The sequence below is a fragment of the Silene latifolia genome, chromosome X, assembly GCF_048544455.1.
Source record: "Silene latifolia isolate original U9 population chromosome X, ASM4854445v1, whole genome shotgun sequence".
Lineage (NCBI taxonomy): Eukaryota > Viridiplantae > Streptophyta > Magnoliopsida > Caryophyllales > Caryophyllaceae > Silene > Silene latifolia.
Window position 1 is genome coordinate 340,722,181 of NC_133537.1, and position 16,620 is coordinate 340,738,800.

The 16,620-nt window shown below is 35.4% G+C and overlaps 2 protein-coding genes across 3 annotated transcripts; one reads left to right on the plus strand and one right to left on the minus strand.

Annotated features, from left to right (window-relative positions):
• Positions 1-425: 425 nt before the first annotated feature.
• Positions 426-8,895, minus strand: LOC141619444 (uncharacterized). The gene is made up of 4 exons (XM_074436463.1): positions 8,848-8,895; positions 8,632-8,716; positions 6,967-7,131; positions 426-2,753 (listed from the first exon to the last, which is right to left on the minus strand). Exon 4 carries the CDS (start codon positions 1,766-1,768, stop codon positions 677-679), a length of 1,092 nt encoding a protein of 363 aa, XP_074292564.1. The 5' UTR covers positions 1,769-2,753; positions 6,967-7,131; positions 8,632-8,716; positions 8,848-8,895; the 3' UTR covers positions 426-676.
• A 4,652-nt stretch (positions 8,896-13,547) lies between these two features.
• On the plus strand, positions 13,548-16,616 carry LOC141619445 (transcription factor bHLH122-like). Of its 2 annotated transcripts, none has more exons than XM_074436464.1 (7): positions 13,548-13,769; positions 13,931-14,587; positions 15,007-15,311; positions 15,399-15,569; positions 15,660-15,725; positions 15,832-15,900; positions 16,249-16,616. In XM_074436464.1, the coding sequence occupies exons 2-7, from the start codon at positions 14,005-14,007 to the stop codon at positions 16,288-16,290; spliced, it is 1,236 nt and encodes a 411-aa protein (XP_074292565.1). In that variant the 5' UTR covers positions 13,548-13,769; positions 13,931-14,004; the 3' UTR covers positions 16,291-16,616. The 2 variants fall into 2 exon arrangements, with proteins under 2 accessions (XP_074292565.1, XP_074292566.1); XM_074436465.1 differs by having other exon boundaries at positions 13,600-13,769; positions 13,935-14,587.
• The last annotated feature ends 4 nt before the right edge of the window (positions 16,617-16,620 follow it).

Genomic DNA, 16,620 nt, shown 5'->3' on the forward strand with positions numbered 1-16,620 from the left:
ACATTTCATTTGATCATACCATCATCGTCTTCTTTACAGTATTATATCTTGTTCAGAAGTTGGAAACGATTGTGTCAAGTGAGTCGAACTCAATTACTGAATTTGACGCATCATAAGCTGATTAGTTTTGTATTGTTGAATTCGGTTCGTAGAGTCGTAATAAATCATAAATCATTTACTCAATTTTCTTCACTGTTTTTCCGATTCATAATCAAACAATTAGTTTTATTGACAAGACCAATTGCCAATTCTCATTCAGACGAGCCTTTTTCCGTTTGCCGTCTGCGTATACCATAAGATAAGAAGACAAACAATAGAGTACTGTTACTGTTTGTATTTCGAAAAATATCAAATTAACGAAAGATCAGACAACTTAGAAGAATAAACATCAAGAATGGACAACGAAATAGAGTAAATAATTATGCTGTATCGATAGGATTAGGAATCGAGATGATAACTCTTGTTAACATTACAACTTTAGGGTGTTATACGGATAGCTGAAGCGAATATATCTGCATGAAACTATAGGCAAACATCTAAACATGGATTTTTTTTTTTTTTTTTTTTGCCAGCTGTAAAAACGAGTAATTATACAGATGGCCAACAATCAAGTACATTTGACCAAATGAGTCTAAACATGGATAAACACTCATAAACGGTACATAAACTTCAACAATCAACATTTTCTACCAAGGGGTTTCCCACAAAGACAAGTATTAAACACAAACGAAGCCGCTTCAAGGTGATCAAACGGGGGACCTGCTGGGATAGGTCCACAGAGGTGGTTATGACTCAAGTCCAAATGCCCGATGTAAGAGGCTGAAGATATGGACTTGGGTATCGGACCACTAAACCGGTTGTAAGACAGGTCCAAAGCCGTGAAATACGACCTTGGACCAAAAACATCGGGTAACCGGCCTTCTAAAGCATTTTTACTTAAATTCAGTATGCTTACACTTGAATGCAAAAGGCTCTTTGGTATTTCACCAGAGATCATGTTTCCATCCAAATTCAGAGTTGACAAAACCGGCATTTTATCAAATATATCGGGTATTTTGCCCGACAATTTATTCAAAGAAAGATCCAAATCCGATAACCTATAAATATTGGATATGGAGGGGGGAAGAGACCCGCTAATTTGGTTACCGCTTAACAAGGCCCGGCTCAACATCTTGAGCCGGCCAATTTCACTTGGCAACTGACCTGAAAGTTTATTATTCCTCAGGTCTAAATGCATCAACCGGTCCAAATTAACAATGGACCGAGGGATAGGACCAGTAAGAACATTATCAGCGAGATTAATAACTGTGAGTTCTTTCAAATTTCCAATATTACTCGGAATTTTACCGCTTAACTTATTCCCAACAAGATCAAAATGCCGAAGGAAGAGAAGAGAGGTGATACATTCAGGAATCGCGCCTGAGATACCCTTCCAATCGGCAATGGTCAGGGTGCTAAGCCGATCTAGCTTACATATAGCGGGAGAGATTGAACCGGTCATGAACCCGGTTCGGTGTGCTCTCTCAAAAATCGGGTCTTCAGACTCACCACGAAGATTAATCTCAGCAACCCGTTTTGCATTGTCACAATGCACCCCGTACCAACCACGGCAACAATCCGCCCCAACCCATGACTTAAATATATTAAAATATGGTTCATTCAGGGAATTCCTAAAGGACATTAATGCTGCCCGGTCTGATGGCGGGCAAGCATTAACGACCGTTGTAACAGTAACTAAGATGGCTAAAAAGTATAACCCAATCCTCATGCTGAAATATATTCCTTATTCCTTACTCTGTAAGTGTTATTTTCAAATGAAAAAGCCAATGTGATCTGATGTGAGCTAAGAAAGAAAGGTGGCAGAGAATAATATAAGTGATGGTAATTGGTAAGGCTTGTTATATAAGGGATGGTGATCGACAGTAAAAGACAATTTTACCCTCAGAAACTTTAGAGAATATAGGGGCATTTTATGAAAATAAAAAGGGTTTTTTTTGTCAAAAACTACCTTATATTTAGGGGTATTTGTAAAAAGACTACCTTACATTATTTTTTTTGTTTTCAACTATCTTTGTTTTCTTTATTTTTGTTTAATAACTACATATCATGAAAATCTGAAGAGATTTGGCCAGTTTAACGACATTAGCGTATCCCACATGACTCTGTTAACATCAGACAACAATTATCAACTACGACCAACTTCCAATTTAACTTCAGACAAGCAAAACTTATGCTTATATACTCCAATAATAACAACAAATATTCACTAAAGTAAGTGTAAGTACATCTTAACTTCCCCGAAATCGGGCCTACGTAAGATTAAACTAATAAAAGAGTCTTATGAGATAGATTAATGCCGGAAAATTGACCAAATATGGCTATACTCTTGGCATAGGTAGTTATTGAACAAAAATAAAGAAAACAAAGGTAGTTGAAAACAAAAAAAATAATGTAAGGTAGTCTTTTTACAAATACCCTTAAATATAAGGTAGTTTTTGACAAAAAAACCTAAATAAAAAAGATAAATTAAAAATGTATGACAGATTATGGTATTCAATGAAAACAATCAAACATTAATAAATGTTGAGAGGAGGAGAACTGACCAGGAAGGTGATAACAGATAAGTGCAGATCCCATGTGGGGGTTGTTTATTGTTAAATCCAGAGTTTGGGCCCTTGAATTCTGCAGAGCATTTGGGATGTTTCCTTCAGTTCATGTGGGTCTTCAAGTCTATTTTAACTTCCTGCATTAACCTACAGTAAATTAGTGAGTAGCTATAGTCTACAGCAATCAATGGCAATAATGCATCAGTGAAAATTATTGGTTATTAACTTGTCATAACTCATAAAGTCATAAGTAATGTTAATGCTTTGAAAGACTCGAGGTAAGTTTCATTGAAGTGTATAAACCAAAATCAAGCTAGATTAGAATATGAAATTATGAACCATAGAGCTCTGACTTTAGATGACTGGACTCAGTAAATCACGCTTCTGTTGCTCCTAGAAAGCATCAGTAATCAGATAATTTGGAGTCCGATAATATATAACCTATGTTACTCTGACTCAGTAGTACGAGTCCGACATGATACGGTGTTGGAGTGTCAGATATGGTTATTCTGTTAGAGACGCTTTTAATTTTTTGGTCCAAATGAAGTGTTGAAGTGTCATGTTGTGTAGAAGTGTGCGAGTCGGGCACGCGACAGGCAACCAAAGTAAAGTGTTGGAATAACATAGGATTTGACGTCATATATGAAGAAGTAGAGAGTTACTCATCTAATCATTAACTTCAATACAATTGCAGAATGAATTCAGATGCAGGAAAAAAAAGTGGAATCTAAACAGTGCAATTCATGACATTCATGTTTTTTTTTTTTTTTTTTGGTCTAAACCATCCGGTAATCCGAACCACATTGGGCCGACTAATCCGGATTTCGGGGCGTGTCCAAGGATTACGGTATTTAAACCCCTCCCAATCGCAGTTGTGGGGGATCGATCCGCAGACCTCCCTACCAAGCGCAGCCCCATGCTACCACTGCGCCAACCAACGATTGGTATTCATGACATTCATGTGAAAGAATAGAATAAGCATGCGGTATAAATTAATGAGTAGTAAATGCAGTCATTTACAATGTGCATGCAATTCTTGATTGTATGATTGTATCAGATGAGTACCCCACATTTAGGATCTAAGATGAATTTCATCCATTCATAAAAAGGAGTGAAAAGAATAAGACCACGAATCATGTTGCTGTAGGTGAAATGTCTCATTTTGATTCCCTCCTTTGGGGTATAAACCAGTGTGGTAAGTGTTCTCTATTCGGATATAAAGTATAATGTACTATTTCCGTCTCAGTCATTTGTTTACATTTCATATTCATTGTGAGGGGTACTTTAATCAGAGGTAAACAAATCATTGAGACGGAGGGAGTAATTGAAAGGACCATAACAATTTCCTGTTTGTTGAGATCCATTGAAATGTGTCAAGTGCACTAAACAACAGAAAATCCATGGCAATCGGCCAACTTGATAAACTGAAGACAGAAGTCTGTCTGTCCACAAAACTTAGATAAATCCAATAATTGATTTGCACAACACTTTACGGTTAAATTAATAATTTTTGTTAGAAAGCGTTCTTTAAAATTTTCAAAAGCTTGCTCAATTTATATTTGTTTTGATTTTGTATAATATTAGCAAGATGGCCTCAATCAAATCTAAGTAGTTGGTTGAAAATAGTTAGGAAGGCAAAACAATAACACAAATACACAATCTAAGTGATCCTTTACTAATTAACTGTTAACTACTCCGCTACACGTAAAGAGAAGAGCATGGAGTGCAATCAAGTTAAACACATAGGTAATACCACAATACATCTCTCGACTAATTAACTGTTAACTACCCGTAAAGACAAGAACATGGAGTGCAATCAAGTTAAACAGAAGGGTAATACCATAATACATCCCTCGTGCAATCGAATTGTTCTACATGCATAACCTACCCCATATGAGAACCTAGGTATCTGATAGATTGACTCAAATGTGATGGCCGGCCATATCAAGGCGCATCATTAATGCTAAGCTAATTAAACTTGTTTAAGACCAAACCACATGGCTAAATCTTTAATTATGAAGTTTGGAGAACATAAAAATCATGTAACAACAAATCGTTTAAGTTCATTGTGCTTTCCAAATTTACAATAGTTTTAGACCATGAAGGGTCGAAACAATGACTTGAAGAAGGTAAGCTACACCAGAAAGTATAAATTATTACTCCCTCCTATTCATTTTAACTCTTCCCTTTCAAAAGGGCACGCAAATTAAGGAGATGATTATTTTATTGTAAAGTATTGTGGTGGTGTAAGGTAATTGGAAAGAGGGAAGGTATTATTGTGGGGTAAGATGATTAAAATAAGTATTGTTGTGGGGTAAGGTGATTAAAATAAGATAAAGTATGAGTATTGTGGAGTATTGTTGTGGGGTGAGGTGATTAAAATAAGTACTCCCTCCCATCCACTCTTTTCTTCCCTATTTCCTAAAACGGATTATTTCGGTTTTCTTGTCCTTTCCTTTTTGAGAAAGTTTTTATTAATATTATACTTCTACCTCTCTCCACTCATCAAACCCCACCCATCTCCTTTATTAGTATTTAATTCTAATTATTCCTACCTCACTCCAATAACCAAACCTCACCCATCTCCTTTATTAATATTTAATACTAATTATTCATCTCTCTCTCCAATTACCAAACCCTACTCATATCTTTATTAATACGGATTTTCTAACATGTGCCCTTAGGGCACATGATAATAAGCTAAATAGGGAAATATTGTTGAGAATATTTCATGATAAATTAGAGTTGAAACTCATATTTACCATAATTAGTGTAATAATCTTGAAAATCTTCCCCTATTTAGCTTATTATCATGTGCCCTTAGGGCACATGTTAGAAAAACCGTAATTAATATTATACTTCCCACCCTTAATCTCCGTGTCCACTTCAAATGGGAAGAAAAGAGTGGATGGGAGGGAGTATAAAACTTTACTAAATAAGGAAAGGGGGAGAGTTATATGAATAGATTAAAAAGGAAAGGGGAAGAGTTAAAATGAATAGGAGGGAGTACAATTTTTTTTTTTTTTTTTTTTTTTGATAAAGTTATGTTTGTTTTGATTCTGTATAATACTTCTATTAGCAAGATGGCCTCAATCAGATATTAGTATTTGGATGAAAATAATTATGAAGGCGAAATGATAACGCAATCAAAGTGACCCGTTACTAAGTAACTGTTAGCTACCATTATAAAAAAGAACACAGAGTGCAATCAAGTTAAACAGAAGGGTAATACCATAATACATCCCTCGACTAATTAACTATTAATTACCCGTAAAGAAAAGAACACGGAGTGCAATTAAGTTAAACAGAAGGGTAATACGATAATACATCCCTCGTGAAATCGAATTGTTCTACAAATAACCTACTCCAGATGACAACCTATGACCTAAATGTGATGCCCGACCATTTCAAGGCACATAATTAATGTTAAACTAATCACACTTGTTTAAGACCAAACCACATGGATAAATCTTCAATTATCTCAATGATGTAATAATTCACATGTAATTAGCACCCCAATCATACCATGAAGTTTGGGGAACATAAACATCATTTAACCCATTGTGGTTTCCAAGTTTACAATAATTTTAGACGTGGAACAATGACTTGAAGAAGGTAAGCTATACCAGAAAGTATTAATTATTAGTTATACTGACAGACGTGACAGTCGTGTCAGTTGTCCTAAAAATTTGTGCCAGATCCAACATTTATTGTCTCTTTATAAGGTTGAAAACAGAAGAACAATATATTACTCCGTATGGATTAATCTTTGTTGCTAAAAGGCATTCCAAGAAAATGTGATCATGAATGAAACACAAATTCTCATTTGTGACGACGATATCCGTCACAAGCTTATGACGGATACCGTTTCCTCTCACAAAATGCCCATGGAGAGGTGAGTGAGAAGCAATGAGGGGTGCCCCACTTTGTCCCCTCTCCCTTTTTGTGAGAGGTCACAAGCTTGTGACGGGATTAGCCCGTCACAAGCAAAACTAGCTGTTTTTGGGGTTAGAAAGTATTCGCTGTTTTTGTGGTTTTTTATTTTTATAATATTTTTGGCTGTAACTGGATTTTGAGCTGATCAGTCAGCTAGTCAAGGCTCAAAAGTAGTTTATGCATATAACCCATCCAACAGTATGGCACGCATGTAAGCCATGTTATACATGCTAGTATTAAGATGGCACTTGAGTAGTTCCAAACGTCTAACATTGTACAAGTGAGTATAGTTTTAAATCTTACCACTTTGTATCTTAACATGAATTGATGGTAATTCACATATATCCCATCTCATCAAATACGTATCATAAAAAGATAAACCCGAGGAGGGTGGGGGGTAAGAAACCAGGACGAATGCACTTACTTTCGTCATGCACTGGATGAAAATGGAAGTCTGTGAAGGTAACAAATGTCTTACAAACACATTGAATTAGCTCAGTAGCATGCCCGGATCTTTTCCTTCTGACAAAGATAAACAAACACTGCATCCTATCTGAGCTTCTCGCGAAGCGTAGTTTGGGCCTCGGAACTGCAATTTAATTAACAACATTAATTCTACACTTGTGAGAGTCAAACCCAAAGTGCAAATATGAAGTTTTGGGTTCAGCTTTGCGAGCAAAGTGTTCTCAGTTGTCACATGGACTACATTATGAGGACCATCATCCTAGACCAAAACAAAGCTTGTAAGGCAGCAATACACAGATCAAATTTGGGCCCAAAATGTCATATAGGTTAATAAATCATATGTAGTGCTCTGACCCAGTCAGTGTATAATAGATTAGAAGCCCAAACATCAAGCTACTGTCAGTCTGTCACCATTTACTCATTTACCACCGGTGCTCCATTGTGGATTTGGGATACAGGTTGCTCAAGATGCGAATAGCAAACAATAACGCGAATAGTAAACAATTCAGTTATGCAGTGCCATCCAACCAAAGAAAAATGGCGCATCCATAAAGCTGACTATAGACTAGAGATACTGTACTAGCTGCGGTGTTCAGGGAGGTAAGAGCCAATGGATGGAAAGGTGAAAAACTAAATCGAAGAGAATTTTAAGAACAACCATTAGACAGGTAATCAAGCAACATTTAGCTGGTATAGAAGCCAAATAAATCACCTTGCTTTTTAATCGTAATGAACAAGTAGATTTCCAATCAGTTAGTCGAAGAAGACACTATCAAAAGGGATACATTATGACATTATGTCAACCACAAAGGCGTAAAATAGCAACAATCACATTCTTGAGGCCTTGACTTGCAAGAGAGACAATAGAGCTTCTCATATGTAATTTCAAGAATGTAGCTCTTTTACATAGAAGTAGAGCTGGCAAATATCGACCTAAAAAAAACATGACACAATCCCGGCACATAATCAATGGGCAGGGATTAAGACTTTAAGAGCCATTTAATAGCGTCTTAACAGAAGTTATTTGAGTCCGTTTAAGGGTGGTCTCTTGACATGAACCGACATGCGTAACTCATAGTTAAATAGGTGGTGATCGGATTGAGCTGACAACTAGAGAATAAAAATAGGGCATAAGATTTGACTATACTATGTTGTTTAAAATTTGAATTATAAAAATTAAATGAGTGAATTAAGCAGATTGTGGCTCTAAAACTTGACCAACGTATATATAGATGGGTTATGCAAGTCAGGTTAGTTCATGTGAAATAAAATAAACCATGTACGTTTTCGCCTAATTGAGTTAGGTTCATGTCGAGTGATTGATAAATATTCATAGGTAATATGAACATAAACTTGAAACAGCTGGTTTGTCAGGTTACATATAACCGTATAAAATGTACAACCTTAAACTAGGAAATAAAAGTAACTCCATAAACAGCATGCTCAAAGTCAGATATTTTTTGAGTTAATGCTATTATTTTCTGTCTGTTAATTCTATTTCAATGAAAAAAAAAAGTATGATCTTAAAAGTATAGGTCACTACAATAAAATCTACATAAATAGAAATAGACCGTCGTCATTGGGAAGGTTAAAAGAGCATATTCTAAGAGAAGGATAAGCTTACCTACCACTCTACTGGGAAAAGAGTTGGCAAAGTGGAAGCTGTCCACACTTTTGCTTTGAAGCATGATCTAATAAAACAAAATACACTGAATCACAAGACTTAGCCAACCACTATAATTAAAAGTGGCAGGTAGATCGAAAGAGAAATCTGGTTTAGGAAAACAGGTAGGGATTATCATTGTAAAGTAGGTCCCCAAATTGGCATTAAGTTTCACACATCAATTTCAGTATGCAAAGAGATTATGGAAACCTATGCTTATTAAACCTGTTGAATGACATCAAATAAATGATTTGGTACTGCATAATGCATAGAGCAAGATCAAAAATGGCCTAAAAGGCTACAAAAGAGTGACATAATAATTACTATCTGTACTGAAAATGAACCCAACACCGAATGTCAAAATTAAGTTACTATCAACATCTGAATTAATTGTTTTGTATGATTGTGTCTATTCAATCCAAGCCATGACCGATTATTAGACCATCCCCAAGCAAAGGTCACGCTAACTAGGTCACGACCCGATTTTACTCTTAATCTCACCTTATTAACCTTAGACCCATTTTCACCCTCCCAAGCAGAAGGTCGCGATCTAGGTCATCAACCCAATCATTATCCACTTTATAACATTCTCGATCATTTTCCACATTCTCTACCCCACTTTTCTCTCTCTTACTTTTACAATTATTTATCCTAACATTTTATAAATATATTATTTATCTATTATTGTAAATATCATTTTCCACATTATACTGGTAGAGTAATTTTCTTGAGGCGCTATAAATTTAAAGAAAACTTCAACCCAAAAATCATTGGCAAGGGATAACTCTTTACTGAAGTAAGTCACCCTCAACCTGAGGTGTTACTCTAAATACAAAAAGGACTATTTTAAATTCAGCAAATCCAGGTCAAAATTATGGGCCTAATACAATGTACACAATGTAAATGTGAAATTACATGTAATATAAGCTAATGACTAACGTACACCTGTAAGAAGGAAAACGAGTTCTCTTTATGAATTCAGAAAATATCTACTAAATTTATAAAGTAATCAACTCACTTTTGTTTAATTAGTTGGCCTTGCTTAGAGACAGGCATATCCGTCTTAAGGTTAAACATGTCAAATAACACCAATATGGATAGATGGGACAAACATTTTGCTAGCTCATAAGCATTATGTTTTTGTGTTATCTATTCTATTTGACTCGTTTTAACCGTTTTAAACAAGAATTTGTATTGTTTAACCAATATAAGACGTTCATGTGTGGGCAGTACTCTAATAAATAGGAGCTATATAACAACTCATATTTTGTAAACTAAAATGGAAAACATGGTCATATGAGTTATATCCTCCACTAACATAAAATTTCTTCTACTATAATCGTATATACTTTCTTTCATTTTTATTGGGCACATAAAATGAGATGTGATGAAATTTAAAAGATTATTCTAACACAAATTCTTGTTTGTGACGGCACATATTCGTCACTCTTGAGTGACGGATACCATTTTACCTCACAGAGTACCCACTTTTTCTCTCTCTGCAACACTATTTATGTGGTTCCCTTTCTCCACTAACCCATTTTGTTACCATTTTATCTCACAAAATATCCGCCACAAATGATAACCCATCACAAGGGAGACCAATTGTTATTCTAAATAGTGCTAGTAAGTATCATACCGGGGTCACCACATGCACCTTTCTAAAATCACCACAAGTTAGTGGACAATAATGTCCTCCGTACTTCATGTCTTGATAAACTAACAGCAAGGGCAGTGATAATTACTTATTAATTTGTCGCTTGTATACGTGGTCGATTACACTGACATCACCACTACACCAAGAAGAGTAACCGATTATAATACTATTCCAACCTAACTAATTAACCACAAAAGTGTACGTTATTCATAAACAAATGGGACAAGGAACTACGGATAACAGAGCCTTTATAAATTTTATGTATTGTATACGCATCCAGAATCTTTTGATAAAGATTTTACCATAAAGTTAAGTTACAACATTCAAATAAAAATGAATTTCTCAACACTAATACTCCCATGGTAACTTAAGAAAAGAATTATCTAACTTAAAATTTTGTCAACCTTAACCCAAGACTATATATGCTCCTCCTCCTCCCAACACTTTTTAGACAAATTTGGGTATATCAAAGAACTTATAAGCTGGGTTACATTGACATTTTACTCTGATTAAATATATCATAAGATTTAAACACGACATGATACACTGATACTTAATACGAGTACTGTATTGTCTCTATATCATACTCCGTACTAAAAAGCATAGAACTTTTCACAAAATAATAGTCAAACCCTTCGTAAATGTCTTGTCACTTAACCGAATTAGCATACTTCCTCCGTTTCTTTGAAATTAACGCACTGCTTAAGATGGTGACATGGGGAATTCCTAAGAAACGGAGGGAGTAACTTGTACTCCCTAAGTTCACCTTGTTATTGCTACCTGACGGTTTCTAGGTATCAACGGTTTCTGGAAGTCAGATATCATGGTGAAGCTGGGTCAATCGCCAGTTATCAATATTCTGTTCTACTCCTTTCTACTTTAGGTTTATTAGTTTGTATTACTGATGTTGTTTTAGTTTTAGATAATGGATGTATTATGGGCTCCGAGAGCCGGATCATTGTGTAATACATCTTTTCACTTCTGTCAAAAAAAAAAAAAAAAAAAAAAAAAAAAAAAAAAAAAAAAACTTGTACTCCCTAACAACTAACTAGGGTACAGAACTCAGACATGTATCATAATTTGTTCAAATAATAGGCCAAAAAGGGGGATTTCGTTCCAGCAAAGTGGGAAAATACCAACGAGATGAGACTTTTTCTGGAAATTTGTTGAATTTTAGAGTAGCATAAGCTTAAAAGTTATGTGAAGCGACGATCAGACCTTATGCGAATACTTATCACTAAAGCTAATATAAGAATAAAGTATCAACATGTCATTATTGATCATGAGTCACCCACATCCTTACCATCTAAGTTCCCAATTTCACAAGTCAGACTCCTATCATCAAACAATGAGCGAAAAATAAATTATCCCAAAAGCAATTAAACCCAATAAAAGTAGTTTGTTAGAGGAGGATATAAAAGTCAATTCATGCCTAAGGGCGGCCCTAATCCCCATAGCTTAGTAAACAATCACATGCTTATTGTTTACGATTGACCAATGAACTCCTAAGTTCTAAGCAAAGTCGATTACCAAAACAAATTATTCCCTCCGTCCTAGACTAGACAGTTTTTTAAACTAGATTGATCCTCTAAGGTAGGACCAACCTATCTCATCTTTTCGAATGATAGAGGTGAGTTAAAGCCACCGGCTTTCAAACCACCTCGAAAGAGTTGAACATAAATGTCCAATAGAAGCCATAAAGTCGGCAACTTTGTTGGCTTCACGAAAGCAATGCTTACACTTCATCAAAAAACTGAAGATCTAATTTTACATCCTTGATAATACTTTTAAGCTAGACTAGACAGTTGATCTACTGTCTTAAAGCTCAAAATGGCATTACTTCCAACGAGATCTGCAATCCATACGAAGTCCCACCAATTTCAAAAAGGTAAAGCAGTAAGAAGTGTAAAAATACCTGTTCTATGGAGCAACAAGTGCCCTCATGATGACATTCATTACAATTCCATCTCAAACTAAGGAAAGGTGTTAAGAAATAAAATTATAACTCAAGAAACTATCATGTAACTCTGGAGTTGCTCCACCTAGTTGGTATGGGGTATAAGTTGGCTGATTTAGAAGTATAATTCACATAATCACCGACTATTTTAAGTGATATTAGGCTACATATACACTTATGGTATTAAATGTCGACTATAACTCACGACACTAAATTACGACCGAGTTATCAAGGGCCTCAATGTTTATATGACTACATATAGAAGTGATGTTGGCAACATTTATGGCAAAATCATAATATTAGCTACCTTCTTTGACAGTGAAGCACAAATAAGAACAAGATTTTCATAATTACTACGACTACGTTTTAAGATAGTATTAGTTAACCTTAAGACACCCTGGACCGAACTCAAACCCCAACAATCGATTCTAAGATCTAATTTCAGCATGAGACTCAATGCCATAGGCAAAATGGTCAAACACGAACTTTTGTATATCGCTGCATTTTCAAAGAAAGGTTTTAATATAAAATACTCCTCTTAAGATTTCTATATAGAAGAAATTTAAGTGAAAAAATTTGTTAATTAGTGCTCTTAATAAGACCTAATTTTTTTCTCTTAATAAGACCTAATTTTTTCTCTTAATAGACCTAATTTATGGTATGCTTGCATCATAATGACGCCACCAAGAAGTCAACATTCCTCATACTCCAAGGGAAACAGGCAAATAGGCAATTATCCTATATGTGAGGGTTATCTTGGTAAGTGGACTAAAATGGAAAAAAAATTCCAAAAAAATACTCTGGATATAAATGATTGGCTAAGCTAGTGCCAAAACATTTAGGCCTGATTCTTTTGGACTTAAAGTCACTTAATTTAAGTTAACTTTAGATCCTATAAGTTCAGTTCAGTTTAGTTCAAATCTTATAAGTTCAGTTCAGATCCTATAAGTTCAGTTCAGATCCTATAATTTCAGTTCAGTTCAGTTCAGATCCTATAAGTTCAGTTCAGATCCTATAAGTCACTTAATTTAAGTTCAGTTCAGATCCTATAAGTTCGGTTCGGTTCAGTTCAGTTCAGATCCTATAAGTTTAGTTCAGATCCTATAAGTCCAGTTAAATTCAGATCCTATAAATTCAGTTGAGTTCAGATCCTATAAATTCAATTCAGATCCTATAAGTTCAGTTCAATTCAGTTCAAATCCTATAAGTAAAGTTCAGTTCAGTTCAGATCTTATAAATTTCAGTCTAAAAGAACGGGGCCTTACAAATGAAATAAAACATAAAATGATTTCTGCCTCTACTTTTATTCATTTTTAGAATCAAGAAATAACTCTATGTCCTATTATTCACCCTCTAATCTATCATTCACCAGCATCTAGTCCCCTCCCATTCTCCCTCTTAAACATAAAAAGAAAGAAAAGAGAGTTAGAGAATCTGAGGAAAAAGGATTTTGCTGCTGTTAGATAGAGAGAGGAGCTCAAAGAGGTGGGTAATATTTTATTATTTATTATCTGGTTGTTATTCTTAAGGTGTCTCACATGTAAAACTCTGTTGTCCAACTTGTTGATTTTTATTTCAACCACAAATCTATATAATCACATAAAATTGGCTTCTTTTTATCCTCTGTTTTCCCTGTTTCATTTTAGGTAGACACTGGTCAAGGTACAGATTTTCAGACCCAAAAAAAAAAAAGGAAAAAGAAAAGGAGAGAGGTATAGAGATGGATTCAGATTTTCAGCAGAAACAATACCAACATCATTTCCAAGGTCTACAGAAGGAGTTTCACAATCAGAAGCAGCAACTGCATAGTTTGACAAGGTTCCGTTCTGCTCCAACTTCATACTTTGCAAGTTTTCTTGATGCTGCTGATGCTGTCACTACTTCTGCTGGTGGTGCTGGTGGTGCAGGTGGTGGTGATGAGGGGTATAAAGGCGATTTCTCGAATTCTAGACCTCTAAGTCCAGAAACAGAAAATATATTTGCAAGGTTCATGTCTAGCATGGGTGATGGAAATAACTCCTCAGCAAACAAGTTAAGTGACATACCCGAAAATTCTCAGATGCAACCAGAGTCAATGGCTAGGGTGAAGCAGGAGGATGATTTTACTACCGCCCCTCAGATGATGTATCAGAGTGCATCAAAACCGCCTTTAGCGAATCATCACAACTTAGGTTCGGCTGAGGCTAAAGTAGTGATGAATTCTACCCCCCATATGAAGACTGGTATTGGTGGAAGTAATGGTTTCAGTCTGGCTAGACATAGCAGCTCCCCAGCTGGGTTTTTCGCTGACTTCAATATTGATGGTAAAAAAATTCTTCAGTTTTTCACAAAATGAAATCATTTCACCGTGTTTGTTGCAGATCTAAGAATTTTGGGAAGAATTTAAAGTGTCGATTTTCTTTGTTTGATATTTCATTTTGAAAATTCAAGAGTGCTATCATATGACACAAATACTATCCTACAACCAGTTGTATAGTAGCACTGTACAACCGCCTCAAAGTTGTTGAGCTCTTAGACAAAGTTGTTGAGCTATTTTACAAGTTATTGAGCTATTTTACGAAGTTATTGAACTTAATAATTATTTTGTTAAGCTCAATAACTTTGTTATCATAGCTCGATAATTTTGTTAGTAGAACTCGATAACTTTATAACAAAGCTCAATTACATTGAATAAGTTGTATATACAACCAGTTGTATAATACATTAACTGATCATATGACAGGGTATGATGTTACGAAAGGAATGGGTAACTATGGTGGCAATGATCAGATGAATTACTCATCGGGACAACCAACTTCAACTTCAGGGATTGTCAGGCAGAACTCGGATGTTCAGGGGACACTCATGAGAATGAATAGCCTTGAAGAAACAAAATTCAACATTAATCAGAATAAAGATAGCAATTTCACCACAGGGATACCCATGAGTTCGTGGGAAGACTCAATTCTATCTGAAACATTCTCTAGCTTAGATGGAGGAGGAGATGATGGAAGAATTTTTTCTGAGCACAATTCATCAGAGAATCAGGTTTATATTATTTCTTTGTAGTATATACTGTACATGTTAAATGATCAAGATTATAATTGTTTGATAAACATGATAATGATTTATTAGATCGGAGAGAAAAGAAGCCGTCCTCGACCACTGGCTCATCACCTGAGTCTACCCAACACGTCGTCTGAACTCTCGTCTATGGACAACCAACTGCATCTCCAAGATGGTGTACTACTTAGGAGTAGGGCTAAGAGAGGATGTGCTACTCACCCTCGAAGCATTGCAGAGAGGGTAAGAGTGGACTTTGCTCCGAAAATCAATAGAAGTACAAGATACTTTTTTCCGGTGTTACTTAAAATGGTCGTATTACTACTCATCTAGGTAAGAAGAACCAAGATCAGTGAAAGGATGAGGAAACTTCAAGATCTAGTTCCCAACATGGACAAGGTCAGTCCTATTTTTCCGAAGATAATTTAACTACCTCATATTCAGAGAAAGGTATTGTGTCCTTAATATTTGATACTAAAATTTCACACCCTTTATTTCACTGCAGCAAACAAATACTTCAGACATGCTAGATTTGGCAGTTGATTATATCAAAGATCTACAGATGAAGGTCAAGGTATGTCTTCAATTTTTCAAGCAATTATTGGTATGTTATTAAAGATTGCTTCATTTAGGAAAAACTATGTGCAAGACAAGTAACAGTGGCAAACTTTATTGTTGCCAAATACCAACGCTACAAATAGCATAACATGTGTAATACTGTAATGGTCCCCTCTATGTATGTGAACCTTTATATCCACATTGTCATCTTTCCAAAGCGATAACTTCACAAGATCCTTTATTCAGATTCATTACTTTAAATGCCTTTCAAAAAGATTGATTAGTACCTTTGATAGTAATATTGATAATGCTTTCTGATTTAATTTCATCACATCTCATTTTATGTTACTGATTTCATTCCCAGCACTTACATTGTATTCGGGAAAAGTGTACCTGTCCAAGATAGAAAACCAGGTAGCTCCGACAGCTCAGAATATTAAAGTCTGAAACCATGGCGGAATGATCGTCTTAACCTCACTGAAAAGAAGACATGATGTGAAGTTAGATAAACAACAATAGTCTGTAGTCTTCCAGTGTATGTTCTAGATTCGTTGAGGCGTACAAAATCAATATGTATAGACAGACAGTCAGCGATCAAGGTGTATGTAGTATATCATTGTGTGTAGAATTTAGGTGAGGAGCCAAACTAAGTCGATATGATGTACTATTTTGAGATTGAGAGAGAGATATTTTCAATGGTTGCTGGACTTTTTGTCCTGTGGTACTATAAAATAAT